Below are 23,599 nucleotides of genomic sequence, written 5' to 3' on the forward strand. Positions count from 1 at the left end.
AAAAAGATTCGACTGAGATCTCATGAGATCAATCTCTCAGTCGAATCATGCAAAAAAGATGTTATGCAATAGAGGAACATTTGGGCTGAAGGGGTGCTTAATCTCTGATTTAACATATACTTGCTTGGTTTCTCCTAATAAATCATGATGTATATCCTATTTTTGGCAAACTATTATTTAATTCATATGGCAAATTAGGCCAATCTCTCAGTCGAATAATTAAAACTCAGTCGACTGATTAGTCGACTATCCTACTATCCTACTATCCTACTATCCTACTATCCTACTATATCCTACTATCCTACTATCCTACTAATTCTAGTAACCTCTGTGCGTTTGTAGTGGAGGTGAAGCTACCCGGTTCTCCTCACTGGCTGGACCAATTGCTCTGATTTTGCACACAGCCATTGACCATTACCATCTGAACTTAACTGTGAAGCCCCTTTTTCAATTTCATCAAATCTCAGCTTCTTATTAGCGTTTATGTGTCAAACAATGTCGCCATGGTTACGGGCCTGCCCAGCTATGGGACGAACTGCCTCCCGGGTTGCCAGATCATGTGCGCATATCCCCCCACGGATGCGCTGCGCCGACCGGGTATGGTCTAGTTCGAATAATCGAGGTCAGGCCTAGCATGCTGGAGCACCGATTGATTTGAAATCACCAAAACAAGGGTTTGCATGAACAGTTAGTGACTGAAGAACTCTTCAACAGTATTTTGTTCAGATCTTAATGGCGTCCTTTCTCTCTTGTCTGTCTCCCTAAGTGACGGTACTGGACGAACTGGCACTTACATTCTCATTGACATGGTGCTGAACCGCATGGCCAAGGGTGAGACACACACACACACCCACACACACACACACACACACACACACACACACACACACACACACACACACACTCACAATTTCAGGCAAGCATGTCCAAAGTCTTCAACATGGAGTGCCATGTATTATGACATGATATGATATTTTATTCAAAACCGAGGAAGAAAATGATCTCCTAAGATGCTTGTTAATATACCAACATTTCAGAAAATCATATATAAGGTATTACATTGCATCTAATTTAATGCATCTAAGTTAATAAGAGGCTATGGAGACCAAATGTTTTGAGATAAGGGCCAATTTTCAACCTGCTTTTGGTGAATGCCTGTATGGGGTCTCAAGTCGCACAACAAAGTATGAATCAGGCTTTATGCTATACATTAGTAAACAAAATACTCTTTTCCACTAGTTATGAGGAGAGTGAATTCATTTCTCTGTTGATTCTCATCTTAGGTATTTTTCTTTTTTTTTTAGATAAGCTTGTAGATCTATTTTCGGCGTTCGACACCGGCGTGCAATCCAAGTATAAATCAGGCAAAAGAAGCAGCTTAATGGTGGTACTGTAGGTTGGGCTAGTAGTGTGGCTGTGAGTTGGAGTGTTGTAGGGTGATCGTGTAGGTTCTGGGTGTTACTCTGGTTCTACCCTCATCCCTCCAACTCGAAGCCCATGCCCACTTTGGCGTTCACACATTGCACAGCAGAGGGTGCTATATTCACAATATTACATTGTGGTTGCAGAATGTAGTGAATAAGTGTAAAATGTAAATAAGATGTACATATACCATTAATGTGCCAGAGATTCTTTATAGCCTACATAATGCTGTGTTCTTCTCACTCTGATATGTATGGCTTACGTTGAAGTGTTAATTGCTTTTACAGCATATTGTTTTCTCCCTGTGGTTGGATTTTTTCAAGGGTTTTTAAAAGGTCCTTCATGAAGCAAGGGGAAATGTCATTACAGGGAATAGTGTTTTCTTTTCTTTTACAAATATGAAAAACGTAATGGAGATTTAAAAAAAAAACTATTATATCCAACTGACAATAAAACAATCTAACAATAGTACTGCCTAATTTATACTGAATACTAAAACACCTGACACAAGCATTGCAATGTGTTGAGGTTGTGTATCTGCTACTTTTGACATGCGACTCCATCATACGACAAAGTACAAATTCCGTGATGTTGCTGTTGTTGTTAGGAGTGAAGGAGATTGACATCGCTGCCACATTGGAACACATCAGAGACCAGAGACCTGGCCTGGTCTCCTCAAAGGTACCATTGTACTTTCTGTGTGTGTATACTGTATGTGTGTGTGTGTGTGTGTGTGTGTGTGTGTGTGTGTGTGTGTGTGTGTGTGTGTGTGTGTGTGTGTGTGTGTGTGTGTGTGTGTGTGTGTGTGTGTGTGTGTGTGTGTGTGTGTGTGTGTGTGTGTGTGTGTGTGTGTGTGTGTGTGTGTGCGTGTGTGCGCGCGTGCCAACTACCATCACAACCCAATTCTATCCCCTACCCTCCCTCCACCTCTCTCTATACTTCTTACCTTTAAATCTCTTCTACTCTAGTTTAGATCATGGGCCACAATTTATGATTATGTCTTTGATTTTGCCATTTCTCCGCTCAGGACCAGTTTGAGTTTGCGCTGACAGCAGTAGCTGAGGAGGTGAATGCCATCTTGAAGGCTCTGCCACAGTGAGCCACAACATACCGGGACACACGCGCACAAAAACCCCACACGTGCACACCCATAACCAAGGACACAGCATGAAAAGCGTGGTAACAACCTGTTTCATCTATCCATACGCACAACTGAGGACGCAACATGTACAGTACTTTATCAAAACACGTCAGCTTGTTGTAAATAAGAACTAACGACTCCTTTTGTGTTCCTCAGAATTCTGGGTTCTTTAGATTTTTAAAACCTGTTACTTTTTCTTTCTTTTTTTCAGCATTTAGCAGAAAATCGGATGTCAGCCATTAGTGGCACAGATGCATTTTTTCCACTGGTTTATATAACAGCCTTGTGATATCTTCCCAGTGAAGGGTACGGTCATACAAGCGCTAACAAAATATTCGCCTCCCGTTCACTTCCATTCTATGCGAGCGAAGGGGTGAAGCTCCAGTGGCGAAGCAAATCTGGCGTCTTTTGCCTCGTGTGGAGTTCAACTTTGGTGAATTTGACCGGGCGTCAACCGTTAGCAAGGAAGTGTGTGTGCATGGTTGACCCCACTTGGTTGTCATTGGCTGTAAGTTTCTTAGTGAGCGGTGAGCGCTCATGTGACCACCTCCCATACCAGCAAATAGATTTCCATGTGCGTCACATTCTGCACCGCCCACATTCAGCAAAAGGTAGGCATTTGCCTCGACGGGTGATGGTCATTCACCTACCTTCACACGTGTGACCGTACCCTAAGACAGTAGGGAGATTATCAGATCTGTTTAACAAAGAGGAATTAAATCTGAATGATTGTTTTGCACATGTGGATCCAGCTATGGTTTCCACATCGGGTATTGCCTTTAATTATGACAGCACAGGGAGAGGGGCTGTGTGGTGCAGTCGTTCCTGTACAAATGAATATTTATTTATTTTTTGGGATGGATCATAATTGTCCTGTGTGACAGTGTCGTCAAAGAGATGGTATATTACTTAGCAGTATACTTAGAAAAAATTAAAAAGATTCATTCATACCTCATGCCCTTGTATCAGGTGCCTGTTTTGTTGAATAATGCCAGTGGCAGGTGTGTTTCTGAATTCTTTGTTAATTTCCATGAAAATATTTTCAAAGTTCTATATAGCAGCCATCCTGTAGATATACCTAAAGAGATTGCCATAACACACCACGCAGTAAAACAGAACACAGTGTTAATTTATCAATTTGTAACATTTTTAACCACTTAACCCCCAGTTGGAGTTACAACTGTACTTTGATCACTTTTTCCCGACTACACCAAATCTCTTCGCCAACAATAGCCGATCTACAAGCTCAAAATGTGTTGCGTCGCGACGCATTGTGAACTTGTAGATCTGCTATTTTTGCCTAATGTTCCTCCCAGAATATGGATTCTGGAGTTCAAGTGGTTAAGTCGACACATGGAACCCTTATGTGTCCATCTGGTTCCATTCATAGACTCTCTGAGTTAAATTAACACTCACAGTTGCTGTCATTTTGTGTTTCCGAAGATTTTTGTTAACTTTCTAAGATGATTGTTGGCTTAAACATTACACAGCAAAATGCTTAGTGTTAATTTAACTCTTAGGGTGAAGTGTACCTTTTACACTCAGGGTTAAATTATCACTCAGGATTTTGCTGTTGTAATGGACCTACTACACTCTCTGACCTAGTTGACATCTAATCTCTCTCTTTCTCTCTCACACACACACACACACACACACACACACACACACACACACACACACACACACACACACACACACACACACACACACACACACACACACACTTTGTGTTCTGTCTTTTAGTGTATTTATCATTGTGATAAATGTAAATAATCCACCTCAATGATTGTGTGTTTATTTCATGTAGCAGACCTATATAAAATAACTATAAAAATGTATTTTTGACTTGATCTGAATAAATTTGTGATGTGATGCAGCATTAAAAAAGGCATATTTTTGTGAATGTTTGTCCTTTACATGCTAATGGTCTTTGTATACTGGTTTGCATTTAAAATAAAAAAACAAAACACAACATAAAACAAAAGTCAAAAACATGCAAGGATGATGGATCACATTACTCTTATTTCCTAGTCTCATTTTTGAAACAGAATCACAAAAGCTCAAAGTTTGTTCAGTTGCCTCATATTTATGTTTTGAATTACTTTTTTTGCAGTACTGGTAGCACTACTTCTGTAGCAGAACTGTCCTGGAGGAATTCTCATTAAGACTTCAGGGAAGGATATTTATTTGTTGTCGTGTTGACTATGCACCAGTAAGCTGATAACTGTCGAGTTGTAACAACCTTGCTTGGAAAGGCTCTAAATTTAAATCCAGACGTGAATATTTTAGCCTAATTTATACTTAGTTGCATGACGGTGTTGCTCACAGAAAATAGCCGTTATACAAGCTTTTTGATCAGCTATTTTCAGTGTGCGACACTCGCACACAACTAAGTATAACTCAGGCTTTACACTGCAGTGTTCTGTGATACTGAATGTGTATGCACTGCAATGTTTTCCCCAGGACACAATAGTTGAAATGTAGTTTAAACATCACCTTTTAATGCAGAGATGATTTGAACTGTTAATTTTACGAGATTCAAAATACAAAGATTCCAGTCTTTCTTTACAGTATCATCTCAGACATACACACCACTTCACATACTACAAATACACAGAGCACACGTCAGGTCATTCATTTTGCTTTGCGTTTTCAAATAAAACTTTGAAAAAGAAAAAAAGTGTCTTTCAGCAGGTAGAGAAGCCAGGTGGGCAGAGAGAGAGAGAGACAAGTGCATTATGGGAGTTTGACCTTTAACCTGTTGGAGAAAATGGACAGATTTAAATGTCAGCAATTCATCATAGTGACACCTCGAGTACACTACAAACAAGCACTGGCCAGATTCACCTGTTGGCCATTTTGCTCTTGTATCATACTATATACATGCATACATCAATGGACAAACGTATTGGTGGCTGATTGCTCATGAACCAACATGGGCTCATCTATGTGCCAACTACAGATGTGGAAGTAATAGACACTTTGAACAAATCCACAATCTGCTTTCTACAGTATGTGCTCCTGTCAACGATGTCCTTTTCCTTTATTATACACAGTAAAGGAAAAATACCTTGTTGATGTATGGGATTTCTTTTTTACTTTTTGAGGTCAGGGACCAATTTTGGCTCACTTGTTTTTCCAAGTTTGGGAGATGTTTATTCATGTTTAGAAATCTTGACTTTACAGTCCTAAGATAAGTATTTCATGGTTGTAATGTCTATGACGGCTAGTGATTTTGTGAAAAGCCACAAAACCTTAGGACTGTATTTTTCCCACATTAACCCTGGGGTCCCTATTTTGGACATTATAGGTGAAACATTTCAAAACATTTCCAAAATGTTCAATAGCAGATCTACAAGCTCACTTCTTTATCAGCTTGTAGATCTGCTATTTTCATAGGTCTTAAGTGGTTAAGGTGATGTGAGGTGTGGTGGGGGCATCACCAAAGTGAGGGCGCGGTCATGATGCTAGTGGCAGGATGCTGCACCCAGCGAGGTGTGGGCTGCCAGTCTACGGCTAGTCTCGCGTAGCCAGACAACTGTTCCACAATCTCCGAATGCTATTATAGAGTCTGGAACTACACCTCTCCAAAGCCGAGAAAGGAAAGCTGTCATCCGTTTGTCATTTCTGTTCACAAAAATATATTTTAAAATATCGTTACATTTTATTTTAGAATTTCCATTTCTGATAAGCAGCCAGCTATATAGGCTTCGGTTATTTTGACTTCTATTAGGACAAATTTGCACCACTGTAAAGACTAGACAGAAGCGGGGTTGGTGGCGTCACATCCACTTTGATGTGAGCTTCTGTGGAGTCCAGACTGTATGACAGAAGCATTAGAAAATTGTGGGAGGCAACAGTCTGGCTCGCGAGACCAATGGCTATCATATAAAGCATTCATCTATCACACTATCTATAATCTACTGTATGTGGTCTACAATCTCGTGCAAGTGGTCTGTGCGTAGGACAGTGTCGCTCGCCGAAAATACTTTTATTTATTTCAACGAGCGACGCTGTGTGCTTTACAATGAATTCGGCTTAAAGGGAAGTGGTGTAGGGGAGGAATTACACTCAGACATGACAAAACGTGGGAGTTTATTGGTGCTGCAGCTTCAGACTCTGTCTTTACCTCAGGGTTGGGGGGTGGGGCACAGAGCAGCATGAGCCAATCAGATTAGCCCGTAAAGGCCTGGAAGTCTGAGTCTGAAAGGGGAAGCAGGAAGTGTGAGAAAGACAAAAAAGACAGACACAACATTAGCAGAAGAAAGATGAATATCAGTAGACTAATCAACTTAAATTACAAAGGCATGGTATTCTGTGTGTGCCTATACCACAAAGCTATTCATTTGTCACCTGTGGAATGTGTCACATTTTAAAACTTAGAACGTAAGAGTGCAAAGGGCTTATGTGACATTTTTTTAAATGTCACTTTGCGATCCAAGCCCTCAACTCAACCTTTTTTGGGCCAGTGCCCCCTATCAAATGTCCAGGTCCCTTGCCGCCCCTAACACCAAATGAAAATGTAAGCTTTCTTTTTATTTAAAAAAAAGCCTGTTACGATTATACGTTTATATAGATTATAAGATTATAAGAAATGTATAGATGTCAGGCCCTATCACATCAGGCCCCTCTCACAGGCCCTGTCATGTTATCATGTAACCATGGTACCATTTTATCAGGGTAACACGTTACTACAATATGAGCGAGCGTACCATGGTAACATGGAACCAGGCCAGGGCCTGATATCCCTGTCACTCTGGGCTGATGTGACAGGGCCTGACATCCCTGTGACAGGACTATGACAGGGCTGCACAGCCAAATTTTCCACTCTTCAACAACAGTACAATATACATGTCAACATGTGACTAGACTTGCGAACCAGGCTCTGTTTCACCACACAATCAACACCGACAGGTGACAAACTGCGGCATTAAAGCTAAATTATTATATTATTATAACACCAGACAAAATTAGGGAAAAAAGACACAATAAAGTTGCTGTGGATTGCTGACACTTGATTTGATAAAAATTTCTGACACTCGACTTTTAGCTGAACTTTTATTTCTGTTTTTTTCCCTTTTAACATTTTGTGAAAGAGGAAAATAAATGAAAAATAAAACAAGAACACGGCAGTCTGATGTAGTACAATTATAACACACCCTTCTCTTTCTCGCTCTCTCCACATTCACAGATGACATTTTGAAGAGGAGAAATGACAAAACCACTTCAACAAGCAGACTAGAGTTAAATTGTTTTAAAATGGCTTGAAATAGCTGAATACGTTGCAATTTTGGGTGTGCTTCTGGCAAGAACGATGTTTATTCCATTAGACAGGAAGCAAAGCAACTCATGCATTCTAAACTAAATGATGAAGCACATGAAATAATATGAAATCATTTTAAATGATTCATTTAGCAATATCTGAACAAAATAATGTAAAGGGAAATGTTCATTTGGATGTCTTTATATAGTAGCAAAAATCAAATAAAAAAAGATAACATGCTAATAGTAAAACTTTAAATGTATATATAATGTAAACAATATAAGGTACCGTAGGCTATAAATACAAGCATAGAACTTGACCATACATGCTGTATAACATGAGCCTTTCCTCGTTATTTCAGCCTTAAGCCTAATTTATGCTCCGTCGTGCAATGGTGTTGCGCGCCGAGAGCGGCAGAGAATAGCAGACCTACAAGCTTACGCGACACATTGCAAGCTTGTGGGTCGGCTATTCTCTGTGCGCGACACCGACGTAAACAAAATACTCTTCTCCACGTTTTTCTTTTTATTACAGTTAGCCCTCACCACACTGAACATGGTCTTGAATCCAGTCTCATCAGAGCTTCAATTGGCACTATTCACTTCACCCTCCCTTGTAAAATGCATTCCAAATTAAATCATAAACGCTCACTATATCATCTAGTCCCATTGAAAACATTCAGTCAGACGGGCAGTTGCTAGTGTTCCATTGCGCGCGTGTGTGTGTGTGTGTGTGTGTGTGTGTGTGTGTGTGTGTGTGTGTGTGTGTGTGTGTGTGTGTGTGTGTGTGTGTGTGTGTGTGTGTGTGTGTGTGTGTGTGTGTGTGTGTGTGTGTGTGTGTGAAGTATAGCAGACAGTCTCGGTTCTCTCCAACAGTGCCATGGTAAGTAACCCTTACTAAAAACTTGTCAGGGTTGGAGAGTCACTGCGAGAGTCACTGCTTTACTGCTTCACTACAATATGAGGAAATATATCTTATTTCAGTCAGACAGCTCTTGGATTGAAATAAATACTATATTTATTGAGCATGAATATGATATTTTAGCATAAATATCGATAAGCATATTTTTGGCGTCAAGGCACTGTCTCAATTCATTCATTCCCTGTAAGAATGAAAATATTATAATAAATAAATGATCTGCCAAATAGATATTACAGGGGATGAAATAACAAGACCCCTCTAAGGGAATCATATAGAAACAGAGCCCACAGGTGGATGCTGGGGTGGTGGGAGCACAAAAAAACATCTTAAAGCTCAAGCACAACACAGTAGCAGCATAGCAGATCAGCAAGATGGCAGAGCAGCAAAAAGAATGAAAAGTAAGTAGGGAGGTTCAAGTAGCCCACCCCAATCAGATGAAGTGTGCATGTGACTGATCACCTCGTCAGGAGTTGGCGCTGCTCTGAGTTGTCTACCTGACCTAGCTCTGTAGGCTTCACATCATTCATCAAAGGTACAGGGTGGCTGATGTGGATACACTTGAGCAAAGCCATTTTAAGCACTGCCTTTATTTCAATTTTTGGTTAAGGCATGTGTTTGGCCAAACTGTGCCCAAATGTATCTCTCCTGTAAAGCCACTGTGCCTTTAGTAGGCTATCAATACACCTGTTTTGGTGGCTGCCATGCCTCCTTGTTGAGGTATGTAACCAGATAATGTGTACATGGGGGCATCAGTTCTTAACTCCACTAGCGAGACGAGAGCACGGGGAGATTGGTTCCAACCAGTCATGTGGGGTATAAGGAGCAGCACAGACTCTATGGGCAGCTAGGATTACTTTTAGACTTTTGCCTCACAATCATACACAGACATTTAGGAGAGACTATGGCTAAGACAATGAAAGGGCATTACCCCAAATATGAACACCTTTTGTTACATTACGGTCCCTTTTTTGTTTATGATGCAGATTTTATATGCTAACACAAGCTATGGTTCCAATAACACACACTTGCAGGTAATCTGATCCAGGCATCTAAACTGACTGCCTGTAACTGGATAACAATATTAAAAGATTTAACAGTGTAATTTGTACCAAAGCAGCCATCGCTGTGAATCGGGAATTACTTCCTTATCTCTCTAGATGTTCTCAGATTGTCTAAAGTTATAGGATATTTTTGTCACAAGCCGGCTTCTGTTTCCTTCAGTCAAACTTCCCTTGTAGCTACCATCACACTGATGTCAACACCTGACATTCCTCCTAAATACTGACATGGGGTTACTTGTGCAATTACCCCACTGATGGTTAACCGCTTTCAACCTGGCTGGCATCCCTATTTTGGGCATGTCATTATAGCAAAAAATTATAAATGTTTTTCCAAAATATTCAAAACATTTAAAAAATGTAAACATTTTCAAAACAGCAAAAATAGCTGATTGAATAGCTGATTGACAAGCTCACAACGCGTCTTGATGCAACAAGTTCTGAGCTAGATTTTTCCTTTGTATGTACTTTTTTTGGATGATCTTTCTTTTTTTGTGTGAAGCACTTTGAGTTGCATTCTATGTATGAAAGGTGCTATATAAATAAAGATCATTAGCATTATTTGTTGTACAACAAAGTATATAGGGCTAAGTTAAGTTAGGAAACCCAGTCCCACATCAGGAGTCAAGTGATATAAAATGGCTCCATCAAAATGGTCAAAAGTTAGACCAATAATTGCCAATGGAAGTAAAAGACACTCCCCCATTTAGCAATTGATTGGACTATGGATTTGTCACTGCTGGCATAATGCACAATTACATTATTTAGGCATGTTTTTGGCATTTTTATTGCTTTAATAGGTTATGTTCACATCAGGTGCCTTTTATGATGGCTTTTTGCCTACAGCTAAAAGAATGGTGGTGGTGGCGTCATGCGATTCGGTACATGGAATGTACCGAATATTGGAGTTTTAAACTAGCAGGTGTAGATGTGAAATTAATCAAGATTTAGCACTGCATGGCATATTTCTCGCCTAAAATGTATCAATCCGCTATAGACAGTCCACCGACAGTCACCTCTCTCCTGGTGGGCACCGCTGCTGGCTTTCACCGTATTGAGCAGTGCAGCTGACACTGGCGAATCGGCAATATATTCATAGGTCTGTGTTTAAGAAGATACAACTTCATGATATATATTAGGTAACAATAGGTTTATAATATACTGCTTTTGTTATTCAGAGGAGGAGGAGGGTCGCTGGTGGTAGTTCTGTGGCCGACAGCGGGGCATAGAGAGACCATCAGCTCTACATTTGTGTACAGAAGCGATTGGATAGCTGATAAAAAGCGGTCCACATCCTAAGGGCATTTCTCAAAAAGTTAAACTGTTCTGAACTTTTAAAAACACGGTAGGGCTCTGCCCTTCCGAAAAATCGCTCTGACCAGCCCCTTCTAAAAGTGACTGGCATGCTGTCGTTACTTTGTCATTTCCCACAGGGTTTCATGTAAAAAGGAGGTTCCTATGTTTTTTTTTATGGCGCCTAATGTGAACACTAGACACCCACGAAATGCTTTCCTTTTATGACTTGGCACATTAAGTAAGTAAAGCACAGCAGACACACACAAAGGCACTAACACAACAATATATTTTGATAACTTTGGTTATTTTGTGCTTTGTCATACATTAGATCATAATTCTCTGGTTAGGAAAAAAACTACTGAAACCTATTGGTTTGCTTTGACAAAGCGTCTCACTCTCCATTTGATTAAAAATCAAGGCAAAACAATTGCACACAGGGGTGCAACTATCAAAAAAGAACAACATATTTAAGTGCAGATCGGCACCCATATTTTAGAAGTTTAGTCTCACCCTACAATTCAGGATCACTAACATTAATGTTTGGACCCAAAACTAAAGGACTGACTCAATTAACGTTTGAAGAAAAAAATTAACTGGTACATCCGCTGGACGGGAGTGGATCAAGGCAGGATAAAAAAATAGAAGTCTGCACACTGAGATTTTTCAAAAGCTCCCAATTAAGGCTCTATTGACTAACGTTTCGACACACAGTCTTCATTCTGAAGAAGAAGACTGTGTCGAAATGTTAATCAATTACATTTGAACCTTTGGAAATGTTTGTTATAGGACACCAAAACTTCACTTATAAATTATAACTTGTCATTTGGGTACAACTCTAGCCAGGGAGCCTGACTGTATTGCATGTGCCAAAGTCCACTATAACCTATTGCCTATTAAGCCTTGGGGCCTGTTCAACCTGTGTGCTTCCTACTTTCTGTTTTGTCATTAATCAGGAAACCAATAGCAGTTAGGCAGTAAGCACACAATGGTTTATAACAAAAGGTTCTTTTTAGTCCAGAACCTCTAAATAAAATAATTTTGATTCTGTTTCTGAGGATTGTTCTCTTCCAATGTAGTCTACATGATTTCCTGTAAATGTAATCTCCAGTATGTAGGCAAAACATCCAGACCAGTCCGCACACGCATTATAGAACACATGAGTGCCAACAGACGCAAGGACATTAAATCTCCTATTGCCAGACACTTTATGGAAGCCGGTCACTCTGTAGCAGATCAGTCATTCACAGTGATAGAACAAGTTAAAAAATCCAGAAGAGGTGGTGATTTAGACACCAACCTCTTACAAACTGAATCCAGATGGATTTTTCACTTGCAATCTGTTAACCCGGGTGGCATGAATGAAGATCTTTCCTTCCAATGCTACCTATAGGAACCCTGCATTTATCTTATTTTGTACTAATTTGTATAATTTATTTCAAAAAAATCCTTAAATGTTACTAATGTGACTGTTTTAACAAATGTTTTTCAAAAATGTGTATCAAGAGAATGCTGACATGACTAGACTGGATGCATAAACTGTTTGTATAGTGAACTTCATGATTCAAATGTAACACAAATGTGTAATGCTGTTTTTTCTGTCTGCAATTGATCTGTCCACGCCCTATGGTAACCATGGTGATGACCTTGAGTAGTGATCCTCAGCACCTGAGCTGAGGTGATCAAGCACCCTATAAAAGCAGTGTATTTGTCTGCGTCCCACCATTATAGCACTGACGAAGGTCCTGGGAGGACTGAAACGGTTGCTTTTTAATCCACTGAGCACCGAGCACATTATGGGCATCTAAAAATAAAGAAAAATGTTTTTCTTTAAGTCTTTTCTAAGGAGTTTTTCCTTAACCTCAATGCAGTGAGCGAGTCTCCGTCTGTCAGTTTACCCTTATGTTTTTCGAGACCACCGCACCTGCAGTTAATCTTCACCAAAAGGACAAAAAAAGGCGCAACTCCTGTTCTTTAGTGATTCTGTTTCTGACCCATTGTTTTATTTACCGTGGGTTCAGTTGAAACTAAACTGGAGTTGGGGTAGCTTTGCTATGTCATTCTAACACATTCTCTATACTATAGAGAACAAGGCTCGAGTCTGTGCAGGAAAATTCCATAACCAGGTCTCAACTGACCCCAAAAGACACGTGCACACACACAAAAAGCAGAGAAGCTACATAAGGATAGGCGCAGACACAGACAGAGATACACAGCTAGGTATGCACACATACAGAATCTCTATCGGATATTCTTGATAAATCCTTGATTTTACATGAGTAAAGCTGAAATCCAGGATGTATTATTTGAAGGAATATATCGTTATTTTAACCATTCTGTGTGGTAGAGTATGTTAATAACTATAACTATAACTACCACATCTGCTGTGGTCGGAGGTGGTCTCCATAATCTTCCATTGAGGAATTTTTTATTATTAATTATTTGACGTGGACAGCACAGCAGAAGTGGCGCTTCCATGTTTCCAAGCTATTTTAGCCAGAGATGTGCTTTACTTTACAGTAGCACTTCCTACATTAATTGCTGGAAATTATACTGGGTCCGTTACTTGGCTTTGGCTACGGTGATGTCACCAGCATGACACTTATTGTAGCTTGGATATCGTTGCAATTACTTCTCTCTGCTGGGAGAGGGACACAATGTACAGAAAAGTATGGATTGTGTATTTAAGCTTTTCTTTTCTTTAACCTTTCTTGTTTAGGCAAATGTATATATATTCATAGATAATATTACATTTTAGCTTAGGCAGCATACTGAATCTGGCAATATGTGGATTTGGTATTGTAACATGACAGTAACATCAAAACTATATATTTGAATGAATTCCCTATCTGAATTCTCTATCCGCACTCATTCTCTTTTAAACATTTTAAAGCACTGTGATTGATCAATGAAGGCACTGCCCAAAACACAAAATGTAGTATAAAATGCACAGCAGAACGCATCACACATACACGCACGCACGCACGCACACTCCATCAGCACACAATACATCCACACTTCTTTTTCTTCTTCACAATATTGTCATTGTTCTTTATAGCAGGCTCCCCATCCTCCCTGTGGTGGTTTGCTGAATTAGCAGCTTTGGGGGTCCCTGGAACAGTGGGGCTGCTGCCTGGCTGCTCCCCAGATAAGACACCTGGTCCCCTTGGTTGACCTGAACCCGTCTCCCCATCCCTCCCCAACCTAGCTCCATAACCCCCGCCTATATTTCCATCCTCATTTTCAATCCTCTCGTCCTCACCACCTCTCTCCTCTTTTTCAACCAGTTTGCCATCAACTGTGCTGAAGTGTTTAACACTCTTATAAACCCTGCCATCACTATGCCCCTCCCTCGTCACATTAATAGTGACATTAACCCCGCCCCCGGCACCTGAGATGAAGTCAGTGGTCGTGGCGCCAGCAGCTCTCTGCTGGGCCTCCAGTTCCGACAGGCTGCATGCCAGCGCCATCTGGAGGTCCTCGTCGTCTTCGTCCTCGCCGCCTCCGTAGTGGTAGTACGGGGCGGAGCTACACGAGCGCTGCGCGGCTGTAGAATGCGGATTGAGGCGGGACCTCTCAGGCTCAGCGGGGGGTTTGGTGGGTTGGAGGCGTGGCTTGTGGGACGACTGGCGGGGGGAGGGCCGTTGCTCTCGCCGGCTCAGCTCCAGTGCGAGGGCCATCTCATCCTCCACGCCTGCGGATAGATGTATGCATGAGCGCACTAACAAATGCACTGAAACAGGCACACATCAGTCACAACCACTTTCAACATGAAAACAAAATCAAAAACAGATTATTGTGGCAGCAATGATTAAATGCTTAAAGAAGTTAGATTAGCATTGGAGGTTAGGTAAAGTGCCTAAAACTAATTTTCCAGTAGAGGATCATCACTGTGGGTGTGTTTACCATTGATAAGGACTGTTTTCAGCGCCCCATCCTCCTCAATCTCTGTTCTCTCTAGCCCATTCTCCTTGATCCTGCAGACACATATCCAAACAACACACACACACACACACACACACACACACACACACACACACACACACACACACACACACACACACACACACACACACACACACACACACACACTACTATTATGCATCTGAAGAAAAACATCACTCCATCTTGCTTTTCAATACACTGCTGCCTCTTACACTTCTATTGCCAAGCTTAATCCTTTCTAAGACTCCTGAATAGTTTATTATTATTATGTACATCTTATGATTAGCACTAGACATTATCTTAATATAACCATTAGGTTGCAACTTACAATCACAATGTAGGCATTTAGCAGATGCTCTGACCCAAATCGACATACAAAGTGTGAGGTCAGAGGAAGTGCCATGACATTTTGTCAAACCACAACAGGCTAAGTGGTCAAGTAATTACTAGGATAACATGCTTACCTAAGGCCTGTGCACTACAGTATACTGTGAGGAGACTGCAAGACTGATATATTGGTCTGGCAGATATATCGGTCAATATTGGACTTTTTTTGACAACATCGGTATCCAAACGTATGCAACCTGGCATCATTATTTTGGGCATGTCATTATAGGTGAAAGTTTTCAAAAACCTTAAAAGATAGCAGATCTACATGCTCACAACGTGATTATCTGAAGGTAGGATGCTATTTTTGTTTTTTTAGAATAGGGCTTTTATCTATCAAATGTAGTTTGTGTTTATTTGTATTTATTTGTTTGTTTAAAAGTTAAATGTTCTCAATTTGAAACTTTAATGAAATCTAAGTTTTTGAAATTGATTCGAAAATGTTGCACTTTTTTACATTATATCGGTTAAAACATCTGTCATTTCTGGGCCAGGACTTGGGATCGGCGTCGAACCCATAGATCTGGGCATCGGTCAGGCTCGAGGACAGTGAACTGTCTTTTCCATTGTGTGGGTCACTGGGTTGCAGTGTTAGCACTACACCATGATTTACAGTTACAGTTGATACACGTGTACGAACTGGAACAAGTCACACTGGGCAAGGACAAAATGAATCAAACATCGCAGTCTTATTACAGACACACAGTGGCATAGCACACCGTCTGGTTGAACTTGTTAGATAGATTTCATTGTTTGAAGCACATTCAGGCATGAAGTATTTTGTTGGATTATTGTTTATGTATTTGTTTATTTTGCCACATGTGTACCAGATGTGTCATAACTACGTATACTGTGTGACATTTTGTTGGTTTCATTTGAATCTTTTTAAGCTTCCATGGATAATTAATTGTTTCTAACTAGATCTCAAAATTACTCACAGGAAACAAGAAGTGCAGTTACAGTAAACCTTTCAGTGAACTTGGTTTGACTAGCCACCCCTATTCATGACACCTATATAACACCTATATAGCCATTAACCACATATGTTGAGAAAATATCCTTTATATGCTAATCTCCCATTTTAGCACCAACATAATGTAAAAAAGAGAGAGACAAAAAGAAAGAAAGAATAAAAGCAAAAGATATGCAACTTGGCCCAAGTCAGCTGATTTGGCAAAGGACTAAAATGCATACTGTACTTTTTGGTGGTGGTGCGTTTGCCATTGATGATGCGAGTGGAGGTGGAGACGGATTTGAAGTTGCCCATCCCTCCTCCTCCCATGCTGTCCATCCCATCCATACCCCCCAAGGAAGAGAAGGAGGTGAAGTCCACTGGAGGAGAGACGAGGAGGATTGATACATGGATACTGCTGGGAACAGTTTCATCATGTTTGTGTGTCTATGCTAGCCTTGAGCGAGTCATTACTAACTAACTAGACAGCAATAGAGTAATGGGAAAACTCTGTTTACCTCCTGCTGAGGGGAAGGAGAAGAATCGACTGGGGCCGAGACGAGAGGGGCCTGCGTTGCCATGGAATCCATGCCCATGGCCATGGATGCCTCCGAAGGAAGAAAAGTCATCTGAAGGATAGATAGACATCATCATCATCATCATCGTCATCATCATCATCATAGAGGCTGGAAAATGGCTGATTGGAATGAAAGCCTCGGGTACCATAAAAGCAAGTGCAAAATAAGGCAAAGGGATAACTGGTTTGTTTAGTCCTCCCTTCCTTTCCTTTCTTTCTGGCAAACTATATATGTAGTCTAATGTGTTGTAATGTGTTTGTGCTGCAATACAGTAGAATATTTAAGCATTCCCTGGACTAGTGTACAAAAACAACATCACATCACAACACAATACAACACGTACTTACCGAAGAAGTTAGCGAATGGATCCTGATCACCAAAAAACTCTCTGAACACCTCATCTGGACTGCGGAATGTGAAGGTGAACCCTGGGATATCTGATGAGAAATCTGTAGGAGAGGATCTAGACGAGCCTATGAGGTTTGTGGAAAAGGAAGAGAAAGGGAAGGTTGTTCAAAGAGATGGAGAAGAGAAGATGAAAACTTCCATATCATGCATGCTATGGTACAGTATGTTCTACTGTGCGTTGTTGAACGCGAACATTTGGTCTTTTACCTCTGTGTCTCATTCGGTCACTGCCACAGTGGTCGTATTCCTCCCGCTTACTCTCTGCAGGACGGTAACAGAGTATGACTCAGTAATCATGGCACTTAAAAACACACAGTGATGACACATAATATTGTATATCGCACACTATTATCGCACAAACCACACCAGGCAGACACAGACACACACACACACACACACACACACACACACACACACACACACACACACACACACACACACACACACACACACACACACACACACACACACACACACACACACAAAATGGAAATATGATTAAATATACAGTATGTTGAAATATTTAAAGCAATGACTCATAAAGTTCCTGTGAGAGACCTGACATCACAACAAGGTACGAGACTCATGACTAATGGGACCAGTGATGGGAGGGAGATGATTTCATTAGTTTTTTAAACCTTTCAACCTGCTGCCCCTATTTTGGGTATGTCATTATAGGCGAAATTTTTCTAAACTTTTCTAAACTTTTCAAAGATTTTAAATTTCTTTCAAAAATTGCAGATCTGCGAGCTCAGTTCACAATGCATTACAATGCGACGCGTTGTGAGCTTATGGATCTGCTATTTTCGCTACTTTTGTGTGTTGCTATCGTACAACATGGAGATAAGCACAAATCACATTGCAGCAACCACAGTCACTAACCACAGACACGACCAAGGCATACACATACTGTAGTACAAAAAAGATAAATCCAAACATGGTACACATATAGACTTTTGCGACAAAATGCTACAAAATGCTACAAAACAATGAAAATAACGAGACAACAGAACAATGGCATGTTCCAGTCATCCCATTGTGGCCACTAGCTTGAAACATGCGTGACCAGCTATGTAAACATCAGGTTCTCCACATATTTTATGAATGGAAGCCAGGTAGGGTCACATTTCTTTCATAAACCAATTGCAGTGTATCTCACCCTCATCTCGAGAGTCAAACTCTGACGTCACGACCTGCTTTTGAGTTGCTGATTATTTATACTCTACCAATATTACCATACAATCCATGTTAACAGAGAAAATCCTTTCTTTCTACTTTGGACATTCTCTGTGTTCCTCTATGTTCCGGTCTAAGGCCGCCATTACATCAATCTGATTCATATTTTCTGAAGTTAAGATCGCTATTTTGCTGTAAACACAATGAACGAGGACAATGTCATGGCCAAAACAGGAGGTAGGGGGTTGTAGTTTTTAAATTAAGTGTCGTCACCGAGGTCAACTTTTCAGCACAACTTCTGTGGCGTTTCAGAGACACACAGAAGACTGTTCAGTGTGAATGGCATGTTAACAGCTACTAACACATACTGTATAGAGCTAATGTTGAAAATCATGATGCTTTCCCTTTAACCCACTGAATAAGAAAGAAGGATGTTGCCAATGTCAATGTAATCTGAGTTCCCAGAGATTCTCGCATAAAAACGGGAGGGGCAATGTAACCTATTTCAACCTGGTATTCCTATTTTGAGCATGTCAATTTTCCCAAATAGCGAATATAGCAGATCTACAAGCTTGCATGTCGCATCTCGACAACATCAGATATGTCAAGAATAAAATGTTGTAAAGCCCTGATGTTATTGCCATCGTGTTCCATAGCTTTACCCACTGGAACCTTAGCGTGCTATTATTGGCATGTCATAGTAAGCAAACATTCTGCAAAAATAGGCAAACATTCTGCGAAAATAGCAGCTCTACAAGCAAGTGTTGTGAGCTTGTAGATATAAGAGATTTGGTGTAGAGGGAAAAAAGGAATGGACCAAGTTTAGACCCCTGTGGGACCCTGGTCAATGAAGTATTGGGTGGTTAAGCACACACAATGTTGTGACTTACTATCAGACAAAATTTCATAGGCCTCGGCCAGTTCTTTAAATTTCTTCTCCGCTTCATCCTTGTTGTCCGGGTTCTTGTCCGGATGCCATTTCAGCGCCTGCTTCCTGTACCTGAAAACACACATATATGCATCACATTGTTAAATCATTGCCATATTGTCTTGATGTTATATATCGAGTATACTCCGTATGGATGGACGTTTCTTGACAAAATACCAAATTATTACCGTAGGGAGAAACATAAATGATCAAACAATATTAGTTTTAAAATGTACAAGTTATTCCAAAGTGACATACAGTGTGATTTTATGGCCCATGATCTGATCAAATCCTTTAGGCTGTTTTGGTTCTCATTCTATCTATTCATTTACTGGGATTCATTTAGCCCTGGTACACCAGTGCTATTACTACGAATACTAACTAGTCTTAGCCTCCAGGATTGAAATTAAGGGCAACTCCATTAGATCTAATGAAAATAGAGTCTGCACACTGGATCATGCTCCAAATTGTTTAAATGTATTCTCCACCATACAGACGTAACATTTCCTCGAACAAGTCGTATTTGACTAATCACTGTCTGAGGAAGAGGCACTTAGGCTCGAAACATCACGTCTGTATGGTGGAGAATACATTTAAAACATTTGGAGCATGATCCAGTGCGGACTCTACTTTTATTCGATTTTGACCTCTGCCCTGCAACTGGCACTTTAGACAGCGGAAGCGCGTGCTTTTTCACTTGTTTTGCAACTCTGTTAGATCCACAGTATAACTCACGCTTTCTTGATGTCTTCCGGAGAGGCTGTTTTGGACACTCCCAAGATGGCATAGTAATCGACCATCTCGCCTCCTTAGGCCTCACCTCACCTAGCAGGAACGACAACAAAAAGCAGCATATTTCTAAAGACCTCTTGAGTCATTTCCATTCTAAACGGAAAGCACATTCCTATACAGCTCCCAAAATGTTGGCTACTGAAAAAAATAAAATAATTTTCTGTTTTATTTTTTCATGACCTTTTATAATGTGTTTCCTTTGCTTAATGTTTTGTGTAAAGCACATTGGTTTGCCTTGTTGTTGAAATGTGCTATACAAATAAACTTGCCTTGCCTGCCTTGCCTACGTTACATAATTTCATTACATTTTGTGTATGATGAAAATAAAAAACGAATGAATGCATTAAATTAATATATTTGCAAGGGAATATGAGTGTTTTGTATTTGATGGACTAATTTGATTACCCTAAGTTCCTTTGTTGGAAAAAAAGCCTGTTCATGTGACTGAAATTTCAGACAATAATGAAGGTAATTTGTGTTGTAATTAGACTGCCTGGAGTAGCATGCTGTCTCTGGATTAACAGCTGACATCTTAGTTAAGTTATTTATTTAATTAAAGCTCAAGATTGCATTTGGGACAAACTATAGTACATTCTTAGGGTTTTTCTTGGCTCTGATTGGGCCTTTGGGGGGTGACTACGCATGACAATAAGTTATTACACTCAACAAAAAAGTCAATCAGCTTGTGTTACCTTATTAGCCAGAATTCTATACATTCCTCTGTTATTTCTGACTGTTTGATAAACACAAATGTCAATTATGACCTTTGGACTATGACCCATAAACTGGCAGTTTAGGTGGATTATATACAATTCACAGCACACATTTGGACAAGTAGACACAGCTGAATGTAATAACAATGGTATATTATTTGTATGTTGTGTACAATTAACCTCAAGAATGTATCTAATCATGAAACATTATAGCCAAAGGTGAATTGAACCATGAGTGGCTTAACTCCAACCAAATAAATGGAACTCAACCAAAAGGGGCCTTACATTACAATAGTTTTCCAACTCAATTTTGTTTTATTCATTTCTATTTAGGTAAGTCTTGTTTTAACTTACATGCAATACACTCAAACCAAAACAATATTTGTGCACAAGAAATTAGCTGATCGTTCTAGCTGTTTATTGCTCCAGACACACAGACAAACACACACAGACACACAGAGAGGCCCTCTTATAGACAACTAGCCTATTGCAGAGCCTTTCCCTTTTTGGGATGTTGAGTCAAAGTAGAGTTATAGAATCTTCCTTATGTCCAAAATAACTTTCTTGCTCACTCAAAAAGTGGATTCACCACAACAGACTTACTTGAGCCATGATATATTGTGTTGTCTTGATCTATACCTGCACAGTTATACATGCGCAGTTACTACACGATTACATGTTCATTTAATTCTTTGTTTTCATTGAAGGGAATTTGAGCAGTTAGAGCTTAGAGGCAAAGTCACACATTTTAATCTTGAACCTATTTATGGCATTTTTTAACAAAAATAATAATTGTATTGTCACCCAAACATTTTTCTTTATGAATGACCATCCAGAACGTGTTCTGAAATAACAACTGACCAATGGCCCACTAGTTCCATTTAGATAGACATAGCATAGCAGTTACCCCCATGCCAATGTCGTAAGTGGTCTGTGACAAGACAGGGGGGGGAGCCAGGGGGAGTTCCAAACCAGCCTAAAGTAAACTGGACTATCTGTCTATCCCGGTATTCCCCTGTGAGGAACCGGAGGCTGGACACTTGGGGGGACATGGCTTTATGTTATTTACAGCTTCAACGGACTGTCATGGCATCTGATCTGACAGCTGCTGCAAGGAAGGGCCACCACCACCACCACAACAACCATGCACACACACACACACACACACACACACACACACACACACACACACACACACACACACACACACACACACACACACACACACACACACACACACACACACACACACACACACACACACACACACACACATTTCAAAAGTGTTGGGATGTCAGTTTATTATAGCATGTCTGGTTTCTCTAATTGGGGGACAGCAAAACAACATCAAATTCAGAACTTGAGACATGGTGACAAAATATGACCAAATATGGTTAGGCTGGTCCCCTAACAAAACAAACGTGTGTCAGGCCTCCCACTGTGTCTGCAGCCCACAATTCTCAACACCATAATACAGTGTGGTCCAATGGTTCTCAAAGTGTGGTCCGGGGACCCTCCGGGCTCCTTAAGGGGGTTCCAAATGGTCCCTTACAGTCAAGATCTGTATAACTCTGAGAGTGTACAACATTTGTACACTCTCAGAGTTAAGTATGTTTAGGCTATCCTTCACCTCATTTCAACGACTAAAGCTGTTTAGGACCTACCGTCTGGTCTTGTACCTTCTTGATGGACCCTTTAGTAGCTCAGGGTGGTGTGTGTCTGGTGGTGTGCGGTGGGTATAGGCCGGTATGGGTGTAATAGGTTCAGAAGTAGAGCTGATCGTATAGAAATCCTCCTCCAGTCCTCCTCCTCGGGGGAAAGCGTTTCTCTCCTTCTCTCTTCGTGACAGTCACTCAGCCAAGCCCCCCCTGGCCTGCGATCCCCCCCTCCCTACAAAAACGGTACAACTACTAGGCTACCACTGCTGTTACAGCAGGCTATTTACCGTTACTATGTCCCCATACGATCATAATAAGTTGACAGTGAAGCTCTCTCTACCCTGGCTAATAGCTCCCCTCTCTCTCTCTCTCTCTCTCTCTCTCTCTCTCTCTCTCTCTCTCTCTCTCTCTCTCTCTCTCTCTCTCTCTCTCTCTCTCTCTCTTCTCGTGGGCTGAGCTGTACGCACTACGTCATAATCAGCTGAGAACGCGCGGCGACGCGGCGAGGGGTTTTGTAAAAAATAGAAGCACCCAGAACATCATGGCCAGTGTTTTGGGAGCGTCACCGTCACCCGACCGACCCGCACTGGTTGTGCTGGGTGTGCTGTGGTGACTGATCCGTCCGATCATGTAGTAGGCCTAGCAGTGGTGGGGGAAAATACTCAAAGGTTTTACTTACGTAAACGTATCAATAGTGCAATGTAGAAATACCGTTAGTAAAAGTCCGGAATTCAAAATGTACTACTAAAAGTACAAAAGTATTGGTGGTATCAAAATGTACTTTAAGTGCCAAAAGTAAAAGCACTCATTGTGCAGAATGTTCCATTTCACAAGGTCAATATGTATACAAAATATTTTGAAAATAGCAGATCTACAAGTGAGCTTGCCATTTGCTAGGGCTGAAGAAGTGGGTAATGTATGTTTTGCAGGCCTAATAATAATCAAAATCTAAAAGTAACTAGTA

The 23,599-nt window shown here is 40.7% G+C and overlaps 2 protein-coding genes across 4 annotated transcripts in view; one reads left to right on the top strand and one right to left on the bottom strand.

The window, feature by feature from the left end:
- Nucleotides 1-2,736, top strand: part of ptprna (protein tyrosine phosphatase receptor type Na) — a gene marked incomplete at its 5' end in the record, with an annotated part of 34,331 nt that extends 31,595 nt beyond the window's left edge. The window contains 3 exons of the mRNA XM_084084250.1: nt 767-831; nt 2,030-2,103; nt 2,450-2,736. Of these exons, the coding sequence (XP_083940376.1) occupies nt 767-831; nt 2,030-2,103; nt 2,450-2,521 (211 nt within the window). The 3' untranslated portion in view covers nt 2,522-2,736. The remainder of the gene's footprint in view (nt 1-766; nt 832-2,029; nt 2,104-2,449) is intronic.
- A 1,960-nt stretch (nt 2,737-4,696) lies between these two features.
- Nucleotides 4,697-23,012, bottom strand: dnajb2 (DnaJ heat shock protein family (Hsp40) member B2). Of its 3 annotated transcripts, XM_084083834.1 has the most exons (11): nt 22,642-23,012; nt 20,208-20,297; nt 19,435-19,544; nt 17,576-17,629; nt 17,308-17,433; nt 16,901-17,011; nt 16,630-16,762; nt 15,005-15,075; nt 14,490-14,792; nt 6,693-6,766; nt 4,697-5,321 (listed from the first exon to the last, which is right to left on the bottom strand). In XM_084083834.1, the coding sequence occupies exons 2-10, from the start codon at nt 20,270-20,272 to the stop codon at nt 6,738-6,740; spliced, it is 1,002 nt and encodes a 333-aa protein (XP_083939960.1). In that variant the 5' UTR covers nt 20,273-20,297; nt 22,642-23,012; the 3' UTR covers nt 4,697-5,321; nt 6,693-6,737. The 3 variants fall into 3 exon arrangements, with proteins under 3 accessions (XP_083939960.1, XP_083939961.1, XP_083939959.1); XM_084083835.1 differs by lacking the exon at nt 4,697-5,321 and having other exon boundaries at nt 6,642-6,766; nt 22,657-23,012; XM_084083833.1 differs by lacking the exon at nt 4,697-5,321 and having other exon boundaries at nt 6,642-6,766.
- Between the last annotated feature and the right edge of the window lie 587 nt (nt 23,013-23,599).

This window comes from Gymnoscopelus microlampas (assembly GCF_963454915.1).
Source record: "Gymnoscopelus microlampas genome assembly, chromosome: 17".
Taxonomy (NCBI): Eukaryota; Metazoa; Chordata; class Actinopteri; order Myctophiformes; family Myctophidae; genus Gymnoscopelus; species Gymnoscopelus microlampas.